The following is a 14,481-nucleotide window of genomic DNA, read 5'->3' on the forward strand; positions in this document are numbered from 1 at the left end:
AGTAGTACGTTGTAGTCAGTGGGCTACTCATGCCACACCACTAGTATGGACCTTTAACAACTTTCAACCTAGCGTCCCTATTTTGGGCATGTCATTTTATTGTCAGAAATGTTCAGTTTAATACATTTTCTATTTGCTATTTTCATCACAAAGCATATAGAGCATAAAGGCAAGGGTCATCACCATGCCAGTTTGTGATTATTTTTGCCACAGACATGCAAAGGCAGCTAGGGGGCAGTCCTGAGACAGGCATTAAATATGGCATGGTCCAAGTATATTCCATGTTGGGGATTTTAAAAAATGGGTCTTATCAATACAGAGAGTGCTTCCATCTTACAGTGCAGAAGAAAAAGGGCCACTTAACTGCAAATGTGAGTGGGTGCAAATCATACTTCGTATGGCTACTATTATATAATAATAATAATAATAATAATAAACTTTATTTGTAAATATCACATTTCATTACATGAAATGCAGCTCAAAGTGCTTTACAGAGCAAGTTTTTGCATCGTCCATGCAGCGACAGAGCTCTAATTCGTGCAATATTTCTAAGAGGAAAGCAGGCAATCTTGGTAACATGACCTGTGTGTATTCAAATTCAATTCAGAATCAATAATAACCCCCAGGTTATTTACTGTAGTAGTGTTACTTTCTACGGTCATTACAGAGTCTACTTATTATTGATTCTATCTGCTCACTAGAACCAATTATGAGAACTTCTGTCTTATCCTCATTTAGCTTAAGAAAGTTCTCACTCATCCAGCATTTGATGCTGGACAAACAGGTCAACAATGGGTCTAGAGCACAGGGGTCGTCTGGAGCTACAGAAAGATATAGCTGGGTATCATCAGCATAGAAATCGAAATTCACAATCAAAAGTGAATCACCACATAGACAGATGGCTTTTCAGAGGACAGTGTTACTTGAGGACAGGAGGAGAGGAGTGTTTTGAGTTTTTGCTCTTTTCCTGCACCATTTTCACTGTGGTCACTCACATACCTTTGACTTTAATTGTTTCATTGTCTGACACACCTACATTTCTAAAACCTTCCTTTTGTTTAAACACATCATGTCACTTACACCCCCCTATACGTAGTTAATGTTTCGTGAAAAAAAATAAGGGCATGAATTCTCACCATGTATCCATCTTTGTACCAGCGTATGTAGGGGAAGGGCTTCCCTGACGCCATGCAGCGCATGGTGTGCTCCGAACCAATGTCTATCTGTGTATTGTTGATGGTCTCAGCCCACTCTGGTGCAGCTGCCAATCACAAACATCAATGAGAAAATGATGTATCCGTCACAAAAGCCTGCTTGATACATTCAGAATGTCCTATTTCTTGTTATATTTTCAAATTAAAACAATCGCTCAGGGTGTGGTCACACCGAACTAGAATTTTACCTGTGCGGGCATATTCTGCCAATGCTTTTCAATGGGAATGGAGCGGTTTGTTGCCATTTGCGGATTTCGGCAAATATGTTTATATGCAAAATGTTTCACTGACATCCAAATGATTTAGGTGTATGGGTGACTTAGGGTCATTTCATTTCAGACGGGAAGTGGCCAACGCGCCTATGTAATTCATTTTCAATGAGAGACGGGCGATTATTTGGGACGCGCAGAGAAGTTGAAGGGCGGTGAGGCAGGCGGGTGGGGTCCCGTGAAATTCTCGCGCGCGTGCTCGTTTGTGCACACGCGCGCGGGTGGCAAGAGCTGGATTGTGGTGAGCTTTTCTTTTCACCGCACAGGAGGACAAAACAGCAATGATCGCAACACGTTCACCGTTGATCCGAGCTGTAACGCCCGCGTGGACCGCTTCCCGCCTGTCATGACCTTAACACTCCACATAATGCCAGGCCTTAAGCCAGCTTTACTTACACTCCACATAGAGCCAGGCCTTATGCCAGTCCTTTCCTTTGGTGTTGATGGCCTCACACTCGTATGCTCCGACATCTTCATACTGGATATTGAAAATGTGGAGTATCGCCCCTGATTCGCTAATCTCGTGGTTGGCTGGGAGGTCTGTGGCATCCACCTTCCTCCACACAATATGAGGGATGGGGCTGAATAAACAAACAAAGAAAGTACCCCTTTATTGGGACTGTTTGAACGTGTAGGTTGTGTGTCATTGATTGATTCCCAAAAATAAGGAACAAAGTGTGTATCAGTTCAATAAGGGGCACACTTATTCAATAAGTTCTATACATTTCCGAATAAGGAACAATTCTTATTTCAAGGGACGTTTGGGGGGAGGGTAGGGGGGATATCACTTCAAGCTAAAATGTTGCGCCCGTTGTGAAAGCAATAGAGTGACAAGTTTCCTGTGTTATAGGGCATAGCAGTGGTGGGCATTTTGTGGTTCCACAAAACGCCCATACATTTTTCCCATAGAGATTTCCAAAAAGTATTTATATCAATTATTTTAAGCCTAGAATCAAGCCACCCATGCTCCTGGTGAATCAAAAAAAACAATAATGCAGGGCCAGGGGTCATCACCATGCCAGCTTGTGATGGACATTTTCATCGATATTTTTTTTTTTGCCACAATATTTGTTTACCAGAAATACATAATGAACTCCTAATGTGCCATATTGTCTATGACAATGTGCTACACCTTTTACAATGATAGTATATCTGCAATAACCACTGAGCCACAAAGAAATATAAGCCATTGTTTTAAAAGCCAATCTACAAGCTCACAACACATTACATCATGACATGTTGAGAGATTGTAGATCTGGTATTTTCGAAACATTTCAGAAATGTTTCTAATTATTTAATTATTTACTTGGCCTATAATGATATGCCCAATATGGGAGTGCCAGGGTTAAAGCGGTTACCTATTCTGAAGAAAACCTTAAGACTGCCAGGAGGCTAAGACAGGCATTATGTGTGGCATGATGGAAGTCTATTCCGTATTTGGGATTTCAATAATTGGGTCTTATCAGTACAGTGCTTCCATCGCACATTACATGAGCAAAGGGTCATTTAGGTGCAGAGGTGGGTGGGTGCGTGTCATATGGTTATTGTAGAGATTTCTGGCTTTTCAGAGGACAGTGTTACTTGAGGTCAGGAGATCATGATGAGAAAGTCTTAGACCTTGCATAGTTGTGATGTAAGATATGTACAACAAAGGTCAGAGTCAAAAACAGCATTCACCTGTATGTACATGATGAGTGATTAAATGAATGCAGTGTCACAACTACTTTCACGCAAGGGCTCCTAACTTTAATCAGAGGTGAGTGTTATGTTAGTGCAAAGTTAAACACAAAGGTAATCAGGGGACCGGTCTTTTTACTTGTCTCGACTTGCAATCCATCGAGAATTGTTTTCATCATTTTTTGAAATGCAGCACGGACGGAACTTAGTCCATTAAGGCATTCTGCAGTACTGATATAGACCCTAATGTGTAATGAAACCGGTAAGCCCTCTGCTCTCCTTGTGCAGTTCCAGCTGATGGTAGGCACTTTTCAGGTCCAAAGTGGAAAAAATGTATTTCTTTCAAAAGAAATAAAATAACATAAAATGGGCCACGGACATAGACAAGTCTTGCCAATTGCCACGGACACGTTTGTTGATGTTGATGACCCCTGATCAAATGTGTTATGGTCATGATTCACCAGGAGCCTGGGTGGCTTGATTCTAGGCTTAAAATAAAATGATATAAATATTTTCGGAAATCTCTATGGGAAGAATTAATGGGCTTTTTTTGAGTGGAACCACAAAATGGCCGCCCCCACTATGCCCTATAAATGACACAATTATTTTATTTATATATTACAAACAGATACATGAACACTGTGGCTTTTACTGTGCACAGTGTTTGTGTTCCATTGCCAACTGATTGTCATAACGACACGTCTGACTCAGACATACTTTCCCAGAGCGAAACACTCCAGGCTGATGTTGGAGGCCAGCATTGCTGTGGTGTCCGGGAACTTCACCATGATCTCTGATCGGTATTTCTTCTCCTCAGCTGCAGAAACACAGTGAAAGTGAGGAATACTTTAATTAACCAAAAAACGAAATTGATGAAATAGTGACACTGAGACTATGTTCATCAAATCCACTGTTGCATTTCTGTCTGTTTACGGTCGTTCCCGGTGTTCATACAGTTCCCATGATGCACTTCGCAGGCACACCGGTCTGGTACGGCCACACAGTCTACGGCCGCTATTACATCAACCTGATTAATATTTTGCAGCGAGCAAGGACAATGTCACGGCCACATGGTAGCTGCTAATAAACAATGAAAACATTTATAAAATGGCAAAAATAGCCAAGCTTGTAGATCGGCTATTTTGAGCATGCAACACCATTTTACAACAAAGTATAAAATAAGGCTTAAAGCAGCAATATAACTTTCCTCTTCTACCCCGGATTTGAACCCGGTTTCCTGCAGAAGTGCTGACATTTTTACCTTTAAGCTAAAAGAGCCCGCCTGCTTGCTCAGGGGATGAATTGAATCTTGACCATCAGCTCAAAATTCATGTCAGATCCTGTGTCTAAGTGAGACATGACCTTTGACACGATCTAAATGTCTCAATAGAAGAGCAGGGAGAAAAAATACAACCACCCCAATTGTATAAGTTACATTGTATTAACATACTCTACCATACAGTTCTATTTTATTCATAAAAGGAAAGTTACACACTGCTGCTGCTTTAATTGGTTAATGTTGAAAATTGTGATGGTCTCCGTTTAAGCACTTACTTACTAAATAAGGTGACTCTGGATAAGGGAATTGCCTACAATGAAAATGTAGTTTGTTAAGTGCAGAGTAGGCCACTAACCGTCCTTGGGTGGTGTGGGGATAAGTTGGGTGAACTTGGAGAAGACGCTCTTGCCGATGACAGGGCTAGAGACAAAGCAGGAGTAGTTGCCGGCGTCCTGAGCTTCCACCTTGGAAATGTATAGGTTCCCTGTCTTCTGGGAGACAAAACGGCGGCGGTCCGTATAAAGGAAGATTGGGAACTCGTTGTAGATCCAGCGATACGACACCTCGGCTGGGAGATGGGCAAGAAATACACATGAAGGAGAGCGCTTATCTGAGAAACTTTGAAAAGCAAACACACACTTCCTCTCCTCTTACAGTATCTCTTGTTTATCACTTGTCATATTTTATACTGTAGCATCACAGTAACATTATCTGAGCACTTTGATTGTACAGCACAAGGTTTTTTACTACACAATATAAGATCATAATTTAACTGTGTAAAAACTGACCTTCTGGGTAATTTTTTACACTCTCAGAGTTAACCCATTAAGACCTGAGGCCGATTCTACAAATGCCTTCTAAATCAGTAGTTCTTACGCTTTCAGGATTTTTCTAAAATGTTCAAAAATAGCAGATGTACATGCTCACAGTGTGAGCTTGTATATCTGCTATTTTTGAATAGCCAACACTAATATCTAAAAATGACACAGATGCTATCCTGGTCTTAATAGGTTTAAATAAACCCATTTTACTGTGTAGGAACTGAAGCTTAGGCTATATCTGCACTTGTTTATCAGGATGAGACCTAGATTCCATTATTGAACGGAGTATTAGAACAGTGACAGTCTACCAAGAAAGGAACCTAAAAGTGGGACCAGAGACCGCAGTTCCTATATCAGTACCTGGCCAGGCTTTTGGTGGGACACACAGCAGCACAGCCCCCTGTCCTTCTACAGCGTAGACAGAATCCCTCTCATCCTGGGGAAACTCCTCCAGATCTATAGGACAAATAGGACATAGGCTATGTTTTAATAGCCGAAGCCTAAAATAGGATGGTTAAACTTATGCTATATTAACACATTTAGCTGGGGATCCCCTGGAATCCCCTCAACCTCAAGGTATTAAGACATTGTGATCAACAACAAAGCCTTTCAAATTAAAAAGTACTGTAATTTAAAAATAAAAAAATAACAAAAACATGCCTTTAAAACAGAAAACAAGTGGAAATGGTGGCCTAAGGGTGTTGCCAGAGTCTAAATCTGTAGGCTGCTTCATCCAGCAATCTTGCTGATGTTTAAAGTTTGACAGGCAATGGACCATTTTCACTGCAGCCATTTCAACAGGTAGGAGCAGCTGAAGGTAATAGTGTTAATTGTGGGGGTGTTTCATATAGGGCCCTGTTCTGACTGACAGCCCAAATCCAAACAAGGCTTGAATGTGATTCAAATAATCTGATTTGCTTGATCAGTTTCCATGTTTGTTTGTTAGCTTTTTGTTGTTCAGACTGTATAAAAACAATTTGCATCTACAACCTGGATAGGCCACAGCCACACTTTCCACAAATAAGATTTGGACTGGATTTGGGCAGTTAGGTGGTTAGGTATCTTGCTCAGGGACACCTCGACACAGATTTGATTTGGTGCCAGATTTGGGCTGGTACACCGTTTCAGTGTGCCAGATTTGGGCTGGCACACTGTTTCAGTGTGCCAGATTTGGTGCAAGATTTGGGCTGGCACACTAAAAGTGTGACTGTACTGAAGTTGTCCATGCTGGCACACAGTAACACCTAAAGGAAACACACCCAGAATGAATGCCATTACCTCCCTCTGTGTTTATCCATCAAAGTGTCTGCTTTTTTCCCCCAACTACATATGTCAGTAGTTCTCAAAGTGGGGTCTGTGGACCCCCAGAGGTCCTTGAGGGGGTTCCAGGGGATTCCCAGCTAAATTAATTAATCAGTTTAAGCACTTTACTTTAACCCTATATATATCTTACAAGCTCTAAATGCGCCACATTGTGAGCTGGTAGATCTGCTATTTTCAAAAGATCTTGAACATTTTTTGAAAGAAATGTGAAACTATTTAACAACACAAACCTTATAGAGGGTCCCTGGCACAAATGATGTCTCTTTCTATATATTATTTCTATATTATTTGACAATTTGGCCAATGTTTGACCATTTTTTATAGTACAGTTTGTCGGTTAATTTTGATGCAGTAATGGTCTCTTTTTTTGTAATTAAAAAGGTCTTAAAAACCCTTAAATTGTCACTTCATTGTCATCTGGGGACCCCCCCAAAGGTCGCAACCCACAGGTTGAGAACCACTAATATAGAACACAAGTGAAACCGCTCACATCCAAATTTTACGCGGGCCTCCTTGCTGATGACGGTGCCGTAGATGTTCCTGGCCACGCAGATGTAGGTCCCTGCATGCTTCTTCTTCTTAGGGTTGTTGATGACCAGGTTCCCTCCCACCAGGCTGTAGTACTCATCAGGCTGCTCCATCAGCTTGATTTCCCAGTTATCACGGCGCCACCTGGTGGACAGCAGGAGACATGGATGTGGAGAGGGGCAGAAGGGCAGATGGTTAGGTGTGTGTGTGTGTGTGTGTGTGTGTGAGAGAGAGAGAGAGAGAGAGAGAGAGAGAGAGAGGCTAGGTATCTTGCTCAGGGACACCTCGTTGGGGCCAGGAACCAAACCTGAGATCTTCTGTTTCCCAGGCGGCCACTCTACCCGTTCAGCTATGGCGGCCGCATCATGTCAAATCTGGTCATGCTAAGCATTCTTCCGGACAGAAACCTTGTATCTCCATATTTCATCTTTTTATGTTGTTTCACAAATGAATGCCCTATTCTATACTTTGTCTTATGGCAGTGTCACACAAAAGTAGCTAAAATAGCTGATCTATAAGCTCACAACACATCTCGACACGTGAGCTTGTGGATCTGCTTGAAAGGTTTGAAAGATTTTGAAACTTTAACCTTTGCTAAAGAGGTTGAAAGTGGTTAAGTCTGTGGGTTTTTATGTTTAACCAATGAAAAGTATTAACAAGAGCTTGTGACTAAATAATTAGTTCTTGGATCAATTGAGACACAGGTACTTTTTACCATTCCCTAAAAAGTAACAGATTTGGACCACCCAACAGCAATGAAACAGAATAGAGTATTTAACAAACAAGTTACAAACATTTGTAAAAACTCCTCGGAGCACAGGTCTTCGCCAGGTCAGGTAGGTTATTGTGGGCCAGCAATGTTCTGAATTCGTCAATCAATCCAAAATCGGACGGATCCCGTCTTGATCACTTGACTAAATCAATTTGCGTGATGTTTGGACAAAAGTTGTCAGAGTAAAATAAAAATAATTGTTGGCCGCTATAATAGGGCAATTTTAAAAGGTTTCACCACAACCGGAAGCTGTGTTTATGATTTGCAGCATTGTGTTGACAAACACAATGATCAAAAACAAAGATCAAACAAATAACCAACCAAAACATTATGCGCTATATAATTATATGTCCCATATATCAGACATACAATACACTTACATGTATAGATGTATTACCTGAATAAAGAAGCCACTGGAGCAACTCGGACAATTGGACCCTTTTTATTTTAATAACAGGGTGCAAAGCACAGAAATACAACGACAACATTTCGATGTCAGATTACATCTTTGTCAGGTCATGGATGTATTACCTGTATGAAGCTGGTGGGTTGGCCCTTGCCCTGCAGTTCATGGAGATTCTTCCATCTGGCGAGTCCTCAGTGTAAACAACGTCCATGGGTTCCTCTTCAAAGATGGGCCCATAGCCAGTAGCATCCTCTGACAAACACATTAGACTTATCTACACATAATCATATGAAACTGCAAACAAATGAAAAAGAGAAACTAAATGTTTGTATACAAGCCAGACACACTTCCTAATGAAAATAGAGTTACGCATGCACATTACTGGTTAGTGTAGCAGAGTAGTCCTGGCTGAGGACCATAAGTCTAATATATCAAGTGGTGATTCCCTTTTACACGAGCAGTGTATGTTCGATTTCCCATGCAGGAGACCTGGGTTTGAATCCAGGTGGTTACATTTCAAATTGGAGTTGTTGAAAGGACAGATAATTGTCTGTTGTCTACTCTGTTACACCAAATAATCATTGTTCATGAAACAAAGACTTTATCCATCGGTTGTAAATCATATCTAAAAATGGTTAGTGATTACAAAGTCTATGGGGGAGGCTTTATCGGATTGTAAAAGGCGATAACATCCCCATTTCTATAACAGGCTAAAGTCATGCTGCTTGTCATAACAGTATACTTGAAAAATATGACCCTATCTCTTCAACTGTTAGAAAACTATACTCACCTCCAAAGATTCTAGGCTCATTAAACAGGACTGCAGCTGTAATGCAAGATCATGACTAAATCAATTTATGATATCAATTTACAATGCATGTGCATGAAATGTATCAGCAAATTTGAAGTCTACTGGAGATTTAGCGTAATGTAACCATTTTGGGAAAAGAACCTGAAATCTGCATCTCTAAAAGGTTGCATATTTTGTCAAACAAGGAATTGTGTAACCTGCCACAATTCAGACATGCGTGTCTTTTATACTTATTCGGTGTAAAAACTCTAATGCGGTGACACTAAAACAGTAGAATAAAATCACCAACGTAAATTTTCATTGTGTGCTATAATTTTTTAAGAGTAGCTATTCAGATGGTGGATATCTGTTATACAGATAACTCTTCATAATAATGAAACCAAGGTTGACCATGGTGTGTGTGTGTGTGTGTGTGTGTGTGTGTGTGTGTGTGTGTGTGTGTGTGTGTGTGTGTGTGTGTGTGTGTGTGTGTGTGTGTGTGTGTGTGTGTGTGTGTGTGTGTGTGTGTGTGTGTGTGTGGGTTGACCATGGTGTGTGTGTGTGTGTGTGTGTGTGTGTGTGTGTGTGTGTGTGTGTGTGTGTGTGTGTGTGTGTGTGTGTGTGTGTGTGTGTGTGTGTGTGTGTGTGTGTGTGTGAGCACAGCGTACCTGTGAAGGAGACTGCAGAGGAGAGTGTGAGCAGCACTAAAGCAGTGGCCGCCATGACAACCAGCAGACGGACTCACAGACACTGGACAGATGTAGGGATAGAGGAAGAATGAGATCTATGGACCTCCACTAGACAGACAGACAGACACACAGAACGAGGGGGGGGGGGGGGGGGGGGGGGCAGAGAGAGATCTTTGTGTTTAGTACAATGGCTTCTTTTATTGCATTGCAACTTTCCAGGAATAGAAAGCCTGCAGTTTCTATTAGCTTGGATTCCCCATTGATGGTGTCACTGGTAGACGGGACTCTGAACTGTCCACAGCCCTCCTCTGAGACACAGACCGAGTAGAAAAGAATGGTACCATTTTATCATGAGTATTAGTGAGGACCAATTATATGAAGATAGGTTGAAAAGAGGTGAAGTCGTCCTTTAAGTACAATTTGATGCCAATACTTTTGTACTTTTACTCAAGAACATTTTGAATTCCGGACTTTTACTTGTAATATATTGCAGAATTGATACTTTTACTTAAGTAAAACATGTGAGTACTTTTTCCACCACTGGTACTATGTCCACCACCACTGCTCATGCTTCGCCCTCCTCCTCGTCTTCCCCACCTCCCTGTCTCCTCCAAGTGGCTGTCTATGGTCATTGCAGACAGGGACTGCAACAGTCCTCACATGCACCCTGCAGGCTGCAGGCGGGCTGACTCACCAACTATTGCTTCCCAGTTCTCACTAACATTAGCATGTGTGCCGTACAGCCGTGAGCTTCAACAATAAAGAGCTTTCCGCTCAGAACATCACAGCAGCTTTTAGTTCACCAGCCGCAGTGTGCATTTAACTGTGGATGCTCATACACACACACACACACACACACACACACACACACACACACACACACACACACACACACACACACACACACACACACGCGCATGCGGCATGCATGCACGTTGCACGCACACAGAGAAAGAGAGAGATAGAGACCGAGAGAGATAGGGAGAGAGGAGAGGGACAGAGACAGAGGGGGGAGGGGGAGATGGAGAGAGAGAGAGAGAGAGAGAGAGAGAGAGAGAGACATAACCATGTTTATCCTGCATTTGTACTCGTGATTTTTACAATTGATTGTTTTGGATTAGTTTATGTATGGACATATGCTAATAATACTGGAAAAATTGTAAGACAATAAATAGGAACCATGCAGGGTGACAACCTAAGGAAACACAGAGGGACACAGCGAGATAAACAATAACAGGCAAAATAACAGATATTTAAACTGGACTATTAGAATCATGTAAATATAAAAAAATATATAATTCTAACTATTATAAGTACAATTGTATAGCTTTAAAATAGGTCAGGGATACATTACTATTATTATTTACTGTTAAACAAACAGATACATGAGCACAATAAACACCTAGATGAAACTTAATTCGTACTCATGGTAAGCAAGGAACTTTGCTGTCTCTCTTCCTCTCTGTCACACGCACACGCATGCACACACGCACACACATGCACACGCGCACACGCGCACACTCGCACTCACATTTTTCCACTTTGGTATATGGTAAAGTTATGTCGCAAACGTAAATTAACCAGACCAGTAGTAGGCTATAAGTGGACCAGAGTTGATCATACAATCATACTGTACCAAAACACTTTCTATTCTGTTCTGGATTGTTGTTACAGATGAGTCAGTCATTAACAGATAATCATCCTTAATGCCTTAATACCCTCTCAGGGGCCCTGATTCAGCCCCTTTTTGACTATGCTTGCTCCTCTTGGTACTCCAACACCTCAGTGTCAATGAAGACTTAGCTTCAAACCTCCCAAAACAAACTGATTCGACTACTTCTCGGACTGGAGCCCATGACCCACCTCTCTCCCACTCACTTTGCCAGCCTAGGCTGGCTCAGGGTGGAAGACAGGGTTAAACAACTAAAAAATGCTCCTTCTACAGGACAGCCACCAAGGTATGGAATAGTCTAACCCCATCCCTCAAAAAAAGCAGTTCGCTGGGCTCATTTAAAACAGCCCTAAAAACTCATCTTTCTGGAGGCCAAAAGAGGAGGTAGTACCAGTTTCCCGGTAGACAGACGACCCCCTCCCCTTTTTTGTATATATATTTTTTTTTCATGCTTTTTTTTGTTTTGTTTTTGTACAAAGTGTTATTTTTTTTTCTCTGTATATTTTTATGTTGTTATTGAACTGTTCGGTTGCTACTATGTCTATGAAATGAATACCAAGGACCTCAACGGAAACAAGTACGCAAGGACTTTTTTGGACGGACCTTTTAGACAAAAGTATTCTAAATGTAACTGTGATGTTTTACATTCTTTTTGCCTAATAAAAATGTCAATGAATCAATCAATGCCATGGAATCTAGATTACCTTGTGTGAAAAGTTGATATTTTGGCCAGAGGATGGGGCTAGTACTTAGGCAGTGCAATGGACTCTCTCAAATAGTTGGGGTTCGTCGTCAAGGGAGCATGAATGTGTGTAGCAAGTTTCCTAATGCCCATTCGATTTTGAGATCATGAAAGTTTGGCTTAAGGGTGGCAATAGTGGAAAAGGCTGTGGGTTCAACAAAATCAGTAGGGGCAATCATCTAGGGTTCATGAAAGTGCACAGAACATGGCAATCCAGTAGTTTTAGAAATATGTTGTTTGGGACCATAGTGGTTGACGGACGGACACGGACGGTAATCCTATCACGACCCTGAACACTCCTCTTTGTAAAGACTGGACATATTTAGGTCAGCAGTCAGCACATGTATTATATTAAAACCAGGAAAGCATCTGTGTCATTTTAGATTTTAGTATTGGCAATTCAAAGTGTTTGAAAATGTTTAAATCATTTTGAATTACAAAATACTTTGAGAACTACTGATTTAGAAGGCATTTGCAGAATTGCCTCAGGTCTTAATGGGTTAAGCTGATTTATGGCTATGGGAAAAGATATCATTTAAAGTCATGTTTGAGGCCTGCAATAGGGTGCCACAACCTGTGTCAATGTCCTGGTTTGTCACTTTGAATACGTTTGAAGGATATCAGAAATAAAACACTGTAAATGCAAAATGCGTGTGTGTCATTAGCTGAAGTTCATAGGCTAGCCCCCAGTAAAAGTGTGATTTTGTCAGCGAAATAGTTGTTGCATGCCCTGAATTTACAAAGGATTTAAGCATGTTCTGCATGTAAAAATCCTCAAACATTGTTGAACTGGTGGATATCTCATTTTATATTATACAGCCAATATGGTAATGGTATGGGATAAAATCAAAGGCAATACATCCTAAGAAACAAAACTAATCCCTTCTCTTGACTTTACTGCATAGTTTCCCCTTCATAGACGTCAGTGAAGACATTCTGTTTGTCTAGTCTACACCAGTGGTGGAAAGTAACTAAGTACATTTACTCAAGTACTGAAGTACAAAGGAGTATTTCCATTTGTCTATACTTTTACTTCTACTCCACTACATTTCAGAGGCAAATATTGTACTTTTACTCCACTACAATTATTTTAAAACTTTAGTTACTAGTTACTTTGTAGATTTTGATTATTATTACAAAACATACATTAACCACTTCAGCCCTATATACATTTCAGCCATTTGAAAATAGCCGATCTGCAAGCTCACAATGCACCGGGATGCAAAGCATTGTGAGCTTGTAGATCTGCTATATTTTCAAAAGATGTGTATGCATTTTAACATTTGAAAACTTGTGAATCTCATCATGATGTGTGTGCATGGGGATCTCATCTTAAACAAGCTCAGTGCTTAATGAGTCTCCCAGTTTAGTAGACCTTGTATTGTGAATGTGTACTTCCATGTACTGATGTTCTCATGTCTTACTAAATAAAGTAGGCTACAGTACATCAATCAATCAATCTTAATCTACTTTAAGTACATTTTGATACCAATACTTTTGTACTTTTACTCAAGTACATTTTGAATTCAGGACTTTTACTTGTAACAGAGTATTTATACATTGCAGTATTGATACTTTTAGTTAAGTAAAAAATGTGAGTACATTTTCCACCACTGGTGTACACTATGGAGGAGGGTGTTGCCCATGAACAGACAATATTTTGCCAATGTAAGCATCCCCTGTGGGACAGCCATAGCCCACTGTGCCCTTGACACGCATCATTTAACCTTGCGTGGTTCTCCTCGCTCCATTTAATAAGCTACGTTGCACTTTGCCATCTTTATCTGTTGGCCGATTGTTTAAAAAAAATAGACTACTGCTAACTGTAGCAGGCCCTAACAAACAATTTGTTCAGACATACTACCAGGCAGTATCTGTCCGACAACTACCCCCAAAACGGCCACGGCCGACTCAAGTAGCTGCATGTGCCCCGGCCACCTAGCCATGGATCACACGACGGTCGTCTGTCGCGACCGTCATGGCGAAACATCAACCTTGTTTACACTTTTCACGGACTTCAAATATAAAGTGCTTACCCATGACCACGGATGTTACAATTATGTACGGCCCCTCAGAAGTACTCATATCTTCCGTATTGTTCAACAAAAAATATTTTAATCCGATCGGTGGCCATTTTCCCTTTTTTTTCGCCACAAATTATGCTTTCAAAATACGCGACCCTATCGGTTGGGAAGTGTACTGCACTCTGATACACTATAACTCTATGAGAAAATGGCCACCGATCGGATTAAAATGCTTTTTATTAAACAATACGGAGCATACGGGTACTTCTGAGGGA

The 14,481-nt window shown here is 41.0% G+C and overlaps 1 protein-coding gene across 1 annotated transcript in view; it reads right to left on the minus strand.

The window, feature by feature from the left end:
- Positions 1–14,481, minus strand: part of cntn1b (contactin 1b) — a 33,111-nt gene that overhangs the window by 17,543 nt on the left and 1,087 nt on the right. The window contains exons 2-10 of the mRNA XM_084050506.1: positions 9,748–9,876; positions 9,080–9,115; positions 8,415–8,541; positions 7,074–7,255; positions 5,621–5,716; positions 4,795–5,007; positions 3,878–3,977; positions 1,880–2,064; positions 1,137–1,261 (exon numbers count right to left, since the gene is read on the minus strand). Coding sequence (XP_083906632.1) covers positions 1,137–1,261; positions 1,880–2,064; positions 3,878–3,977; positions 4,795–5,007; positions 5,621–5,716; positions 7,074–7,255; positions 8,415–8,541; positions 9,080–9,115; positions 9,748–9,802 — 1,119 coding nt within the window. The 5' untranslated portion in view covers positions 9,803–9,876. The remainder of the gene's footprint in view (positions 1–1,136; positions 1,262–1,879; positions 2,065–3,877; positions 3,978–4,794; positions 5,008–5,620; positions 5,717–7,073; positions 7,256–8,414; positions 8,542–9,079; positions 9,116–9,747; positions 9,877–14,481) is intronic.

The sequence above is a fragment of the Gymnoscopelus microlampas genome (genome assembly GCF_963454915.1).
Source record: "Gymnoscopelus microlampas genome assembly, chromosome: 23".
Lineage (NCBI taxonomy): Eukaryota > Metazoa > Chordata > Actinopteri > Myctophiformes > Myctophidae > Gymnoscopelus > Gymnoscopelus microlampas.